Source organism: Rhinoraja longicauda, chromosome 8, assembly GCF_053455715.1.
Source record: "Rhinoraja longicauda isolate Sanriku21f chromosome 8, sRhiLon1.1, whole genome shotgun sequence".
NCBI classification, from domain to species: domain Eukaryota; kingdom Metazoa; phylum Chordata; class Chondrichthyes; order Rajiformes; family Arhynchobatidae; genus Rhinoraja; species Rhinoraja longicauda.
This window is the reverse complement of record NC_135960.1, coordinates 2,599,283-2,614,246: the sequence shown is the minus strand read 5'-3', so window position 1 is coordinate 2,614,246 and position 14,964 is coordinate 2,599,283. Positions and strand designations below refer to the sequence as shown.

General features: G+C 48.3%; 1 protein-coding gene across 1 annotated transcript; it reads left to right on the top strand.

Moving 5' to 3' along the window:
- Positions 1–6,593: 6,593 nt before the first annotated feature.
- On the top strand, positions 6,594–14,683 carry LOC144596174 (tubulin alpha-1C chain-like). Its single transcript, XM_078404357.1, has 3 exons — positions 6,594–6,798; positions 10,743–10,891; positions 13,715–14,683. Exons 1-3 carry the CDS (start codon positions 6,678–6,680, stop codon positions 14,681–14,683), a joined length of 1,239 nt encoding a protein of 412 aa, XP_078260483.1. The 5' UTR covers positions 6,594–6,677.
- Positions 14,684–14,964: the final 281 nt, after the last annotated feature.

The following is a 14,964-nucleotide window of genomic DNA, read 5'->3' as shown; positions in this document are numbered from 1 at the left end:
CCACCCTCCAAAGACGTACAGGTTTGTAGGTTAATTGGCTTGGTATAAGTGTAAATTGCCCCTGGTGTGTGCGGTGTTAATGTGCGGGGTCACTGGTCAGCGTGGACTCGGTGGGCAGAGGGCCTGTTCCCATGCTGTGTCTCCAAACTAAACAGTAAAGGAAGGATATTCCAGTGAAACTGCTCAGATCAACGGAACCAAGGGAGATCTCGGAGAAAACCTACGTGGTCACAGAGACCATGCAAACTCCGTACTGACAGCGCCCTTGGTCGGGATCAAACCCGAGTCTGGCACTGTAAGCGTTGTAAGGTAGCAACTCTACCACTGCGCCACCATGCCGCCCTAAGGCCACCATGCCCCCCTAAGGCTGATAGGAGCAACTATCATTAGTGATAGGAGAAGAATTAGGCCATTTGGCCCATCAAGTCTACTCCACCATTCAATATTGGCTGATCTATCTCTTCCTCCTAACCCCATTCTCCTGCCTTCTCCACATAACCCCTGACACCCATACTAATGTGTGTATATAGATAGAAGTTGTGTGTACATATGCATAGACAACATATATATATATATATATACATACATACACAACCCCCTAGTCAGCAGCTCCACTCTTCCTCCCAGTCGTAACAGGGACAGACTTCCCCTTGTCCTCACCTTTCACCCCATCAGCCGTCGTGTACAGCACATAATCCACCACTAGCCACATCTTCCCATCCCCACCCCTTTCCGCAGAGACTGTTCCCTTCGCAGCTCCCTGGCCAACACGTCCCCACCCAAACCACCCCCTCCCCAGGCACCTTCCCCTGCAACCGCAGGAGATGCAACATATGCCCCCATTCCTTGACTCCGTCCAAGGACCCTGACAGTCTGTTCAGGTGAGGCAGAGGTTCACTTGCACCTCCACCAACCTCATCGACTGTATCTGCTCTTTCAGGTGTGGACTCCTGTATACCGGCGGGACCAAGTGCAGGCTCGGCGATCGTTTTGTTGAACAACCCCGCTCAGTCCGCCTGAACCTACCTGATCTCCCGGTTGCTGGACACTGACCTTTCTGTCCTGGGCCTCCTCCAATGTCGGCATCTCATATTTGCTTGGGCAGCTTACACCCCAGCGGTATGAACATTGACTTCTCTAACTTCAAGTAACCCGTGGTTTCCCTCTCACTCCATCCCCTCCCCCTTCCCAGTTCTCTGACCAGTCTTACTGTCTCCGACTAAGTCTTATGTGCTTGCTTTGCTGTTACCTTCTCCCAGCTAACAATGGTCTATTCTACATTTTTCTTGATCATCATTCCCTTTGTCCTGTTTTCACACCTTCACACTTCCTTATCTATCGTCAGTCTGAAGGGTCCCGACCTGAAATGTCACCCATTCCTTCTCTCCAGAGACGCTGCCTGGCCCGCTGAGTTACTCCAGCATTTTGTGTCTACGCGCACACCTTGTTTTTTCTCGTTTCTTATGTTGTTTACAGTGAACTATGTTTAAATAGTCCGTCCTGCTGCGTCGTCCCGACTGCGGATGGTTCGACTGCTCCGACTGCGGGAGAATATAGAGGAAGTAGGTTAGACTTTATTGCCTTCCGTCACCGCGGGGAATCCGCTGTGGTGGATGTTTACGTTACCTTTTATGCAGTTGTGTGTCTTGTTGCTTTGTAATAAAAATGGTAATTTGAGTTTCACTGTTCCTTAATTGGTACATGTGACAATAAACTGACCAGTCTGAAGAAGGGTCTCGAACTGAAGCGTCACCCATTCCCTCTCTCCTGAGATGCTGCATGACCTGGGGGTATGGGGTATGGGAAGAAGGCAGGAACGGGGTACTGATTGAGAATGATCAGCCATGTGCATCAACTGTGTGCAGTTTTGGTCTCCAAATTTGAGGAAGGATATTCTTGCTATGGAGGGCGTGCAGCGTAGGTTCACTAGGTTAATTCCCGGAATGGCGGGACTGTCGTATGTTGAAAGGCTGGAGCGATTGGGCTTGTATACACTGGAATTTAAAAGGATGAGGGGGGATCTTATTGAAACATATAAGATAATTAGGGGATTGGACACATTAGAGGCAGGAAACATGTTCCCAATGTTGGGGGAGTCTAGAACAAGGGGCCACAGTTTAAGGATAAGGGGTAGGCCATTTAGAACGGAGATGAGGAAGAACTTTTTCAGTCAGAGAGTGGTGAAGGTGTGGAATTCTCTGCCTCAGAAGGCAGTGGAGGCCAGTTCGTTGGATGCTTTCAAGAGAGAGCTGGATAGAGCTCTTAAGGATAGCGGAGTGAGGGGGTATGGGGAGAAGGCAGGAACGGGGTACTGATTGAGAGTGATCAGCCATGATCGCATTGAATGGCGATGCTGGCTCGAAGGGCTGAATGGCCTACTCCTGCACCTATTGTCTATTGTCTATGATCACATTGAATGGCGGTGCTGGCTCGAAGGGCCGAATGGCCTACTCCTGCACCTATTGTCTTTTGTCTATTGTCTATTGGCAGCACGGTGGGGCAGCGGTAGAGCTGCCTTACAGCGAATGCAACGCCTGAGACCCAGGTTCAATCCTGACTACGGGCGCCGTCTGTACGGAGTTTGTACGTTCTCCCCGTGACCTGCGTGGGTTTTCTCCGAGATCTTCGGTTTCCTCCCACACTCCAAAGACGTGCAGGTATGTTGGTTAATTGGCTGGGTAAAATGTAAAAATTGTCCCCAGTGTGTGTAGGATAGTGTTAATGTGCGGGGATCGCTGGGCGGCGCGGACTCGGTGGGCCGAAGGGCCTGTTTTCGCGCTGTATATCTAAATCTAAAAAATCTAAATCTATTGAGTTACTCCAGCATTTTGTGAATAAATACCTTCGATTTGTACCAGCATCTGCAGTTATTTTCTTGCACTATTCTTTGAGCACTTTGAAGCACGAGTTTGATTGTTCTAGCTGGGAAATGACAAGGAAACACTCTTGACTCTTGAGGCCATTTGGCCCATCGCAGCCATGCTGACCAGGGACCAGCGCATGCGCGGACGGGCGCGTAGTCAGCGCGATTGTTGTCGCTGAAACGCGCACGCGCGCCGGCGGGAAGGGGGGGGGGGGGGGCGGGGCAACGCATGGCGCTGGAGGTTTTGGCGCGCGCAGGTCGGACATGGTGAGGAGGAGGGGCGGGGCGGGGCGGGACGGGGCGGGACGGGCCGAGCGGCCGCCGGGACCAGCGGCTCCCCCCCACTAACCCCCCCCTCATAACCCGCGCGCCCCCCACCTCACTGACCCCCCTCACTAACCCCCCCTCACTGACCCCCCCTCACTACCCCCCCCTCACTGACCCCCCCTCACTGACCCCCCCTCACTAACCCCCCCTCACTGACCCCCCCTCACTAACCCCCCCTTATAACCCCCCCTCACTGACCCCCCCTCACTACCCCCCCCCTCACTAACCCCCCCTCACTACCCCCCCCTTATAACCCCCCCTCACTGACCCCCCTCACTAACCCCCCCTCACTGACCCCCCCCTCACTAACCCCCCCTCACTAACCCCCCCTCACTGACCCCCCCTCACTAACCCCCCCTCACTAACCCCCCCTCACTGACCCCCCCTCACTAACCCCCCCTTATAACCCCCCCTCACTAACCCCCCCCTCACTGACCCCCCCCTCACTAACCCCCCCTCACTGACCCCCCCTCACTAACCCCCCCTCACTAACCCCCCCTCACTGACCCCCCCTCACTAACCCCCCCTTATAACCCCCCTCACTACCCCCCCTCACTGACCCCCCCTCACTAACCCCCCCTCACTAACCCCCCCTTATAACCCCCTCACTGACCCCCCCTCACTGACCCCCCCTCACTAACCCCCCCTTATAATCCCCCTCACTGACCCCCCCTCACTGACCCCCCTCACTAACCCCCCCTTATAATCCCCCTCACTGACCCCCCCTCACTAACCCCCCCTTATAACCCCCCCTCACTGACCCCCCTCACTGACCCCCCCTTATAACCCCCCTCACTACCCCCCTCACTGACCCCCCCTCACTGATCCCCCCTCACTAACCCCCCCTTATAACCCGCCCCCCCACCTCACTGACCCCCCCTCACTGACCCCCCCTCACTAACCCCCCCTCACTACCCCCTTATAACCCGCCCCCCCCCTCACTGACCCCCCTCACTAACCCCCCCTCACTAACCCCCTCATAACCCGCCCCCCCTCTAAACCCCCTCATAACGCCCCCCCTCCCCAACTCCCCCTCAAAAACCTCCCCAACTCCTCCCTCAAAATTCCCACCTCCCCCTCCCCAAATCCCAACTCCCCCGTCACATCTCCCCCTCACAATCCCGTCCCCAACTCCCCCCTCACATCTCCCCCTCACAAGCTCCTGCTCACAACTCCCACCCCTCAGAACTTCCTCCACACCCCCTCACATCTCCCTCCTCAACCTCTCACAACCCTCCCCAATTCCCCCTCACATCTCCCCCTCACAATCCTCTCCTCACCCCCTCACATCTCCCCATCACAACTTCCTCCTCACCCCCTCACAACCCTCCCCAACTCCCCCTCCTCACCCCCTCACATCACCCCTCACATCATCCCTCACATCTCCCCCCCTCACATCTCACCCCACACATCTCACCCCTCACATCTCCCACCTCACAACTCCCCCCTCACAACTTCCTCCTCACCCCCACACATCTCCCTCCTCTCCCCTTCACATCTCCCTCCTCTCCCCCTCAAATCTCCCTCCTCTCCCCCTCACAACTTCCTCCTCACCCCCACACATCTCCCTCCTCTCCCCTTCACATCTCCCTCCTCTCCCCCTCACATCTCCCTCCTCTCCCCCCTCACATCTCCCCTCACAAGCTCCTGCTTACAAGTTGTAAGTTACATCTCCCTCCTCACCCCCTCATATCTCCCCCTCATAACTCCTCACTCTCTCACAACCTCCTCCTCCCCCTCACAACCTCCTCCTCACTTCCTCACATCTCCCCCTCACAACCTCCTCACTTCCTCACATCTCCCTCTCACAACCTCCTCACTTCCTCACATCTCCCCCTCACAAGTATAGGAATAAAGAGGTCCTTCTGCAGTTGTACAGGGCCGTGGTGAGACCACATCTGGAGTATTGTGTGCAATTTTGGTCTCTCTAATGTGAGGAAGGACATCCTTGCTAGTGAGGCAGTGCAGCGTAGGTTCACCAGGTTAATTCCCGGGATGGCGGGACTGTCATATGAGGAAAGATTGGAAAGACTGGGCTTGTATTCATTGGAATTTAGAAGGATGAGAGGGGATCTTATTGAAACATATAAAATTATAAAAGGACTGGACAAGTTAGATGAAGGAAAAATGTTCCCAATGTTGGGGGTGTCCAAAACCAGGGGCCACAGTGTAAGAATAAAGGGGAAGCCATTTAAAACTGAGATGAAAAAAAAACGTTTTCACCCAGAGAGTTGTGAATTTGGGGAATCCTCTGCCGCAGAAGGCAGTCGAGGCCAATTCACTGGATGAATTTAAAAGAGAGTGAGGTAGAGCTCTAGGGGCTAGCGGAATCAAAGGGGTATGGGGAGAAGGCAGGCACAGGTTACTGATTGTGGATGATCCGCTGCAATGAATGGCGGTGCTGACTCGATGGGCCAAATGGCCTCCTCCTGCACCTATTTTCACCCTTCTCCAAGACCAGCTCCTCCAACATCCTCTTCTCCACAACCTCTACCCCAATCTCAGCCCCTACCCCAATTTCATCCCCTCTCCACCCCTACCAGCCCCATCCCAGACACTCACAACCCATTCCCTGCATTAGCCCTTCCCCCATCTCAGCCCTTCCCCCCAGTCCCAGTTCTCCCCAAACACTTGCCCTTTCTCGACCCCCGTCTCATCTGCTCCCCCATCTCATCCCCTCCCAATCTCTTCTGCTGCCCATCTAATCTACCCCAAGTTGCCCATGCTGACCAACATGCCCTATTTGCACGAGTCCCACCTTTCTGCGATTGTCCCACATCGCCCTAAACCTGCCCTATCGATGTACATGTCTGAATGTTTCTTAAACGTTGCGATATTCCTGCCTCAACTTTCCTCCCCGGCAGCTCGTTCCACCCATACCTCACTCTCTGAGTGAAAAAGTTGCCCCTCAAGATCCTATTAAATCTTGCCCCTCTGATCTTAAACCTATGTCCTCTGGTTCTTGATTCCCCTACTCTGGATAAAAGACTGTGCATCCACTCTACTATTCCTCTCATGATCTCATACACTTCCTTAACAACACCACCTCATCCTCCTGCGCTCTAAGGAATAAAGTCCTAGCCTGCTCAGCCTCTCCCTCTAGCTCAGGCCCTTAAGTCCTGGCAACATCCTCATAAATCTCTGCAATCAGGCTGGAATACAAAAGTAATATTTTGAAGTTGCCAGGACTTGCTATTTCTGTGTCGCCTGGAGCAAATAAAAACAATCAGCTGGAGGAACTCAGCAAGTCAGGAGGTGAAGGGATGCTGTCTGAATTCCTCCAAAGGCTTGTTTTTTTCTCCCCAGCATCTGTGCTCTCTTGTGTCTCCACTGCCTCACCCTAACTATAATGTTTTGTAATAACTTTGAACTTATCGGTTCACAGCGTGAGTGTATCTCCATCCATATTGGCCAGGCTGGTGTCCAGATTGGAAACGCCTGCTGGGAGCTCTACTGTTTAGAACATGGTATCCAACCTAATGGATTCATGCCCAGGGATTGGACGTATGGATCTGCAGATAATTCCTACAACACGTTCTTTACCGAGACAGGCGGTGGAAAGCTGGTCCCTCGAGCTCTTTTCATTGATTTAGAACCCACTGTGATTGGTAAGACAAACATAACCTGGCTCTACGTCATGTTTTTAATTTCATCTTTGTATTATTTTAGAACCTAAATGGTAAAAGGAATTTTGAATATCAGGACACTGCTTAGAAAAAGGAGCAGGGATCAATAGACAATAGGTGCAGGAGTAGGCCATTCGGCCCTTCGAGCCAGCACCGCCATTCACTGTGATCATGGCTGATCATTCTCAATCAGTACCCCGTTCCTGCCTTCTCCCCATGCCCCATGACTCCGCTATCCTTAAGAGCTTTATCTAGCTCTCTCTTGAATGCATTCAGAGAATTGGCCTCCACTGCCTTCTGAGGCAGAGAATTCCACAGATTCACAACTCCCTGACTGAAATCGGAGGATACCCTTTATCCTTAGCCTTTTCTTGCTTAGTTTAGTTTAGAGGTACAGTGTGGAAACAGGCCCTTCGGCCCACCGAGTCCACCCTGACCTGTACATTAGTTCTATGTTATCCCAGTTTCGCATCCTACACATTGGGGACAATTTACATTTATACCAAACCAATTAACCTACAAATCCGCATGTCTTTGGGATGTGAGAGGAAACCAGAGTACCCAAAGAAAACCCATGTATGTCATAGGGAGAAGTTACAAACGCCGTACAGACAGAACCAGAGGTCATGATCGAGCCCAGGTCTCTGGCACTTTGAGGCAGCAGCCCTACCACCTGCGCCATTGTAATGAAATGTTCAGAATGTTTAGAGGGCTCAATAGAATAGGTGCAAAACACAAAGTGCTGCAGGGACTCAGGAAATGGGCAGATGATGTTTCAGGTGGGGACCCTTCTTCAGACTCGAAATGTCCTCTGTTCATTCCCTCCACAGATGCTGCCTGGCCCACTGAGTTCCTCCAGCACTTTTGTGTTTTTCTCAAAATTCCAGCATCTACATTTCCTTTGTGGCTGTATAGAATCAGGGGCAGCATAGACTGCAGGTGCTGGAATCTGAAGCAAGAAACAAACTCCTGGCGGAACTGAGCAGGTCAGGTAGCATCTGTGCAGGGAAATGGACAGATGACATTTTTGGATGAGATAGACACAAAGTGCTTAGTGGGTCAGGCAGCATCTCTGGAGGAAAGGGATGGGTGCTGTTTTGGGTCAGGACCTTCTATCTTTGGTATAAACCAGCATCTTCAGTTCTTTGTTTCTACATTTCTGGTTGAGACCCTTTTTCAAGACATGCAGAATATGTGTGGGAATGGTGTATCCCTTGGCTGAAAAGAATAGAACTAAGGGTCACTATTTCAAAACATAAGTGGTAGACCATTTGGCTCTGAAATAACAGGAGACATCACCAGAGGTGGGGAATACTTGGAAGGTTTGACCATAGAGGACTGAGGTATTTCAGTCTTGGGCTGAAATGAAAACTAGGATTGATGGATATTAGGGGAATGAAGGGTTGAAGCGGAATAGACAGGACATTTGTGCTTCCAGTACATGATTTTATGAGCAAAATAGAAAGTGCTGAAGGAACTCAGCCGGTCAGGCAGTCACTGAAAGAAAGCATGCAGGTACAGCAGGCAGTGAAGAAAGCCAATGGAATGTTGGCCTTCATAACAAGAGGAGTTGAGTACAGGAGCAAAGAGGTCCTTCTGCAGTTGTACAGGGCCCTAGTGAGACCGCACCTGGAGTACTGTGTGCAGTTTTGTTCTCCAAATTTGAGGAAGGATATTCTTGCTATTGAGGGTGTGCAGCGTAGGTTTACTAGGTTAATTCCCGGAATGGCGGGACTATCATATGTTGAAAGACTGGAGCGACTAGGCTTGTATACACTGGAATTTAGAAGGATGAGAGGAGATCTTATCGAAACGAATAAGATTATTAAGGGGTTGGACACATTAGAGGCAGGAAACATGTTCCCAATGTTGGGGGCGTCCAGAACAAGGGGCCACAGTTTAAGAATAAGGGGTAGGCCATTTAGAACTGAGATGAGGAAAAACTTTTTCAGTCAGAGAGTTGTGAATCTGTGGAATTCTCTGCCTTCATCACCTCCCGTCTGGACTACTGCAACAGCCTCCTCTATGGCTCACCCTCAAAAATCATCAGTAAACTTCAATACATTCAAAACTCCGCTGCCCGTCTACTCACCCACTCCCCGATCCGTGACCATATCACCCCCGTCCTTTACAAACTCCACTGGCTCCCCATCCCCCAGAGAATCCAGTACAAAATCCTCCTCATGACCTACAAAGCCCTCCATAACCTAGCCCCATCCTACCTGACTGGCCTCCTCCACAGGCACACTCCCACCTGCACCCTCCGCTCTGCTGCTGCCAATCTCCTGTCCCCCCCCATCCGGACCAAACTCAGATCCTGGGGGGACAGGGCTTTCTCCATCGCTGCTCCCACCCTCTGGAACTCACTACCCCAAACCGTCAAAGACTCCTCCTCACTCACCACATTCAAAACATCACTGAAGTCTCACCTGTTCAGCACTGCCTTCAACCACTGACCGTCACCTCACCTTCTGTCTCCTTTTTCTGTTCGTTTACTTATTTATCTATTTATTCACTTCTCTATGTTCTAGAAATCCCTGTAAAGCGTTTTTGAGTGTTTGAAAAGCGCTATATAAATGTAATGCATTATTATTATTATTATTATTATTATTAAGTATAGCGGAGTCAGGGGGTATGGGGAGGAATGGGGTACTGATTGAGAATGATCAGCCATGATCACATTGAATGGGCGGTGCTGGCTCGAAGGGCCGAATGGCCTCCTCCTGCACCTATTGTCTATTATCAGTGGAGGGATTGGACAGATGAAACATAATCCTGTTCCTATTTCATAATCTGTTAAAGTAATAACAAATTCATCTGAGCGTGGAAGATTAACGGGGAATTTGAGCTGTTCAGAGTTAATAGATTGTATAGATAGATGGAAACTAGTTTCTCTGGTGGGAGAGGTGTTTTACTGTGTGACACAAAAAAAATATTATTCCTAGTCACAAGCTGTTGAATGTGACATCTTTCTGAGAATCAACATCATCATCCCAGTACTGCCCTCAGCCTTCAGTGCTCATGCATCACAATACATTTCACAATACATTTTGTCTTAAAATAAGGGCGGCACGGTGGCGCAGCGGTAGAGTTGCTGCCTTACAGCGAATGCAGCGCCAGAGACTCAGGTTCGATCCTGACTGCGGGTGCTGTCTGTACGGAGTTTGTACGTTCTTCCCGTGACCTGCGTGGGTTTTCTCCGAGATCTTCGGTTTCCTCCCACACTCCAAAGACGTACAGGTTTGTAGGTTAATTGGCTGGGAAAATGTAAAAATTGCCCCTAGTGGGTGTAGGATAGTGTTAATGTGCGGAGATCGCTAAGCGTTGCGGACCGCTGTATCTCTAAAAAAATCTTTTAAAAATAAAAAATCTAATATGTATTCCAGTCAGTAATGTTTACAGCCATGAAACATTTGCATGTTTGATTTTCAGTTTCAGGTTCTAATGAGCACTTGCACAGAAAAATAGAATAAAGATTAACTAGGAAAAAAAGACTGAAGAAGGGTCTCAACCTGAAATGTCACCCATTCCTTCCCTCCAGAGGTGCTTCCTGACCCGCTGAGTTACTCCAGCATTTTGTCTCTATCTAAAGATGAACTGGTTTACTGTGGCTGGAATGAGCCAAATGAAGGCCTTGAGTTATATGAGCAAAACAGAAAGTGCTGGAGTAACTCAGCCGGTCAGGCAGCATCTGCGGAGGGAATGGACAAATGACGTTTCTAACAGTCACAGAAGGGTCCAGACCCGAATCATCGTCTACCTGTTCTTTCCATAGATGCCGCCTGACCCACTGAGTTCCTCTAGCACTTTGTGTTTTGCTCGAGATTCCAGCCTCTGCAGCTTCTTGTGTCGCCAGAAAATACTTTCTGATAATGGTTGATTCTCCCTAACAAAGTCCCTGTAAAAGCTGTTATTCCTCATTCCAGATGAAGTCCGCACTGGTACCTATCGCCAGCTGTTCCACCCCGAGCAGCTCATCACTGGCAAGGAAGATGCTGCCAACAACTATGCCCGTGGGCACTACACCATTGGCAGAGAGATAGTCGATCTAGCACTGGATAGAATACGCAAACTGGTGAGAGTCCATGGAATGTAGAAACACAAATCTTTGCCTAAGCCTCAGCAAATTAAATGCAGTAAAACTTTGATAATGTGATTTTGGTACTGTCAGAGCAGCAGATTTTCCAGACCATTAGATGTTATTCATATGAACTTTCAAGATGAATTTCCTTTCCAAAATGAGCAATATATTGTATTTGGGTCTAAGTTGGGTCTAATACTTGTTTTGGAACTCTCTACCTAAGTGGAACTCTCTATCTCTCTCCTGAGCTACTATCTACCTCATTGGTGACCCTCGAACTATCTTTACTGGCTTTACCTTGCACTTATCATGTATCTGTACACTGGAAATGGCTCGATTGTAATCATGTATTGTCTTTCCGCTGACTGGTTAGCACGCAACAAAGGCTTTTCACTGTACCTCAGTACACTTGACAATAAACTAAACTGAACTGAAAAGCACTGTGGGAGTATCTTCACTTGCACTGCCGCACTTCAAGATGATGGCTTACTAACAACGTCTCACGGGGTTAATAATAATAATAAATGAGTCAAAAGTCAAGAGTCTTTAATTGTCAACACTGAAATTCTTGTTTGCAGCAGTACAATGGACCTGTAAACACAATACACGTAGATAATATATAAACAAATGTCAATTCAAGTTATTAAAGCAATTTACCAGCAACCTACTGCGAGAGTAAAGGTGAATGGGTCCTTAACTGAGAGATATGTGTTAGGAAGAGGAACGATACAGGGATGTTGTCTTAGCCCAACCCTGTTTGCTATATATATTGAACCATTGGCTCAAGTGATCCGTCAAGAGAGGGAACTGAGGGGAGTAACTATAAGAGACAGAGAACATAAAATTGGCCTTTTTGGAGATGACTTAATGATGTATCTCACGGATATAAACACCTCCTTTCCAAGGATGATGGGGATCATAGAGAAATTTAATTTCTATGCAGGATATAAATTGAATATTTCAAAAACTCAAATCCTCCTATTTAATTGTGCTCCTCCAGAAGAAATCAAGCAAAAGTATAATATTAAATGGGATTCAAAATCAATCAAATACCTAAGGGTATATATAACGAAAAATATATGTTGTATGGGGCCAATTATAATCACATCAACCAAAACATAAGAAAGGGTATAGAAAGATGGTCCACCTAGCCAATTGTTTTTTAGTAGTAAGATAAATGTGGTGAAAATGAATATTTTGCCAAGGCTATTGTACTTGTTTAGACAAGGTTATAGACAATAGACAATAGGTGCAGGAGGAGGCCATTCGGCCCTTCGAGCCAGCACCGCCATTCAATGTGATCATGGCTGATCATTCTCAATCAGTACCCCGTTCCTGCCTTCTCCCCATACCCCCTGACTCCGCTATCCTTAAGAGCTCTATCCAGCTCTCTCTTCTCTTTCAATCTCTGCCAATAGAGGTTCCACTAAAACAATTCACAGAATGGGATAAATTAATATCTAGATTTATTTGGGGAGGAAAGAAGGCCAGAGTTCGATACACTACACTCCAGTTGTCAAAGGACAAAGGTGGAATGGCACTTCCAAATTTTAGGATATATTTCTATGCAGCCCAACTTCGACCACTAATTTATTGGTGTGAGGATCGCTACATACCTCCAACTGAGAGAATATTACAACAAAAAAGTAAAAAGGGAGGCACCAGAATAAAAGAATCCAGTGGTAGAAGTGATAGTCAATGCGTATCATCAAAAAACATCAAGGATTATTTCTAAACTTTATCATAGTTTAATGGAATGTCAAGCTGAAACTACATTTTATGTAAAATTTAAGTGGGAAAAGGAATTGAACATCATAATCTCAGAAGAAGAATTGCATCATATGTGTGTAACACTACAGACATCCACTCATTCACAAAAATCAAGAGCATTTAATTGGAAAAATTAGATTTGTTTCTTTATTACGCCTAACATAAAAAGCAAGCAAATTCTAAGGCAACAAACATACTGGAGGCAATGTGGCCATACAGACGCAAATCATGCACATATCTTCTGGAGTTGCCCAAAAATAGAACCATTTTGGGACAGAGTGAATTCAGTATTAAAGGAGGTATTAGGATATATATAGTCTCCAAGAAGTGTTCCATTTTATACCTGGGTAATATAACTACAGTGGTGCTAAAGGAAGATCATTACTTGGTTAAAATCCTACTTACAGCTGGCAGAAAGGCCATTACAAGAAACTGGCTTGTAGCGGACTTAGACAATGGTTAGACATAGTACAGGAAATATTTGTGATGGAGAAAATGATATATTCTCTAAGAGTGAAAGAAGACGAGTTTAACAGAAAATGGGAAAAATGGATTAGGTGTAGAAATAAAGACATAAACACCGTATAATTTTATACCCCCAATACTTGAAGACAACAAATATGACCTGGACATTTTGACATTTACTGTTGTTAAGCTGTACGCTGGTGCAGTGGTAGAATTGCTGTCTTACAGCGCCAGACACTCGGGTGCGATCCTGAATACGGGTGCTGTCTGTACGGAGTTTGTACCTTCTCCCTGTGACCTGCGTATGTTTTCTCCGGATGCTCCAGTTTCCTCCATCACTCCAAAGACGTACAGGCTTGTAGGTTAATTTGGCTTCGGTAAAAAAATGTCCCTAGGATAGTGCTAGTGTACGGGGTGATCGCTGGTCGGCGCGGACTCGAAGGGCCTGTTTCTGCGCTGTATCTCTAAAAACTGAAACCAAAACTAAAGAATGTTTGAAGCATTTAAACAAAAATAGTTTTGGTTACAACAGAAGTGTTTGATTACAGAAAATAAATCCAGCCCATGTCATATTTCCTCTAGGCTGACGAATGCACAGGGCTCCAGGGTTTCCTTGTGTTCCACAGCTTTGGTGGAGGGACTGGCTCTGGCTTCACTTCCCTGCTGATGCAGTGCCTTTCCGTTGACTATGGCAAGAGGACAAAGTTTGAATTCACCATCTACCCAGCTCCCCAGATCTCCACAGCAGTGGTGGAGCCCTACAATGCCATCCTCACCACCCACACCACCCTGGAGCACTCCGATTGTTGCTTCATAGCAGACAACGAAGCCTTGTATGACATCTGCCGCAGGAATCTGGACATTGAGCGCCCGACTTACACCAACTTGAACCGGCTGCTTGCTCAGGTCGTCTCCTGTATTACCTGCTCCCTTCGGTTTGAAGGAGCTCTGAATGTCGATCTGATCGAATTCCAGACTAACCTGGTTCCATACCCACGCATCCATTTCCCATTAATTGCCTACGCCCCGATCATCTCGGCCGAGAAGGCGTTCCACGAGCAATTGTCCGTGGCACAACTCACCAATGCTTGCTTTGAGCCGGCCAACCAGATGGTCAAGTGTGACCCTCGCCAGGGCAAGTACATGGCCTGTTGTCTGCTCTACCGGGGCGACGTGGTGCCGAAAGACGTCAACACATCGATTGCAAACATCAAGACCAAACGCAGCATTAGGTTCGTTGACTGGTGCCCGACTGGGTTCAAGATTGGCATCAACTACCAGCCTCCCACCGTGGTGCCCGGTGGGGACCTGGCCAAGGTGCTCCGTGCAGTGTGTATGCTGAGCAATAGTACAGCCATCGCTGAGGCCTGGGCACGGCTTAACTACAAGTTTGACCTGATGTACGCCAAGCGAGCCTTCGTGCATTGGTACGTGGGGGAGGGGATGGAGGAGGGGGAGTTCTCCGAGGCCCGAGATGACTTAGCAGCCTTGGAGAAGGACTATGAGGAGGTTGGCAAGGACAGTTCTGAACTTGATCGTGACGAATATTAGAAATGCGAACTCCTTCTCCCAAAGATGAAGTAAACATGTGTTAATAAAATGATTAGGTTTTACTTGTTTGTCTGACGTACCATCATGGCTTGTAACTAACCCAGAAATTCTTGCTTTGAAACTATTTAAAATGATGCTGGATAAACAATCTAATAACATTATTGGCTTAAATATAGTCATGCAGCATGGAAACAAGCTCTTTCAGCCCATCTCATCCATGACAGCCTAACCTAAGATGCATCTAAGTAGTTCTATTTGCTCACGTTTGGCCCATCTCCCTC

What these genes read in the sequence shown, in the direction of transcription:
- LOC144596174 (XM_078404357.1), top strand. Translation starts at nt 6,678, where the DNA reads ATGCCCAGGGATTGGACGTATGGATCTGCAGATAATTCCTACAACACG. An exon ending in TTTAGAACCCACTGTGATTG is followed by an intron (nt 6,799 to 10,742) that starts GTAAGACAAACA and finishes TCCTCATTCCAG; the next exon opens with ATGAAGTCCGCACTGGTACC. An exon ending in TGGATAGAATACGCAAACTG is followed by an intron (nt 10,892 to 13,714) that starts GTGAGAGTCCAT and finishes TATTTCCTCTAG; the next exon opens with GCTGACGAATGCACAGGGCT.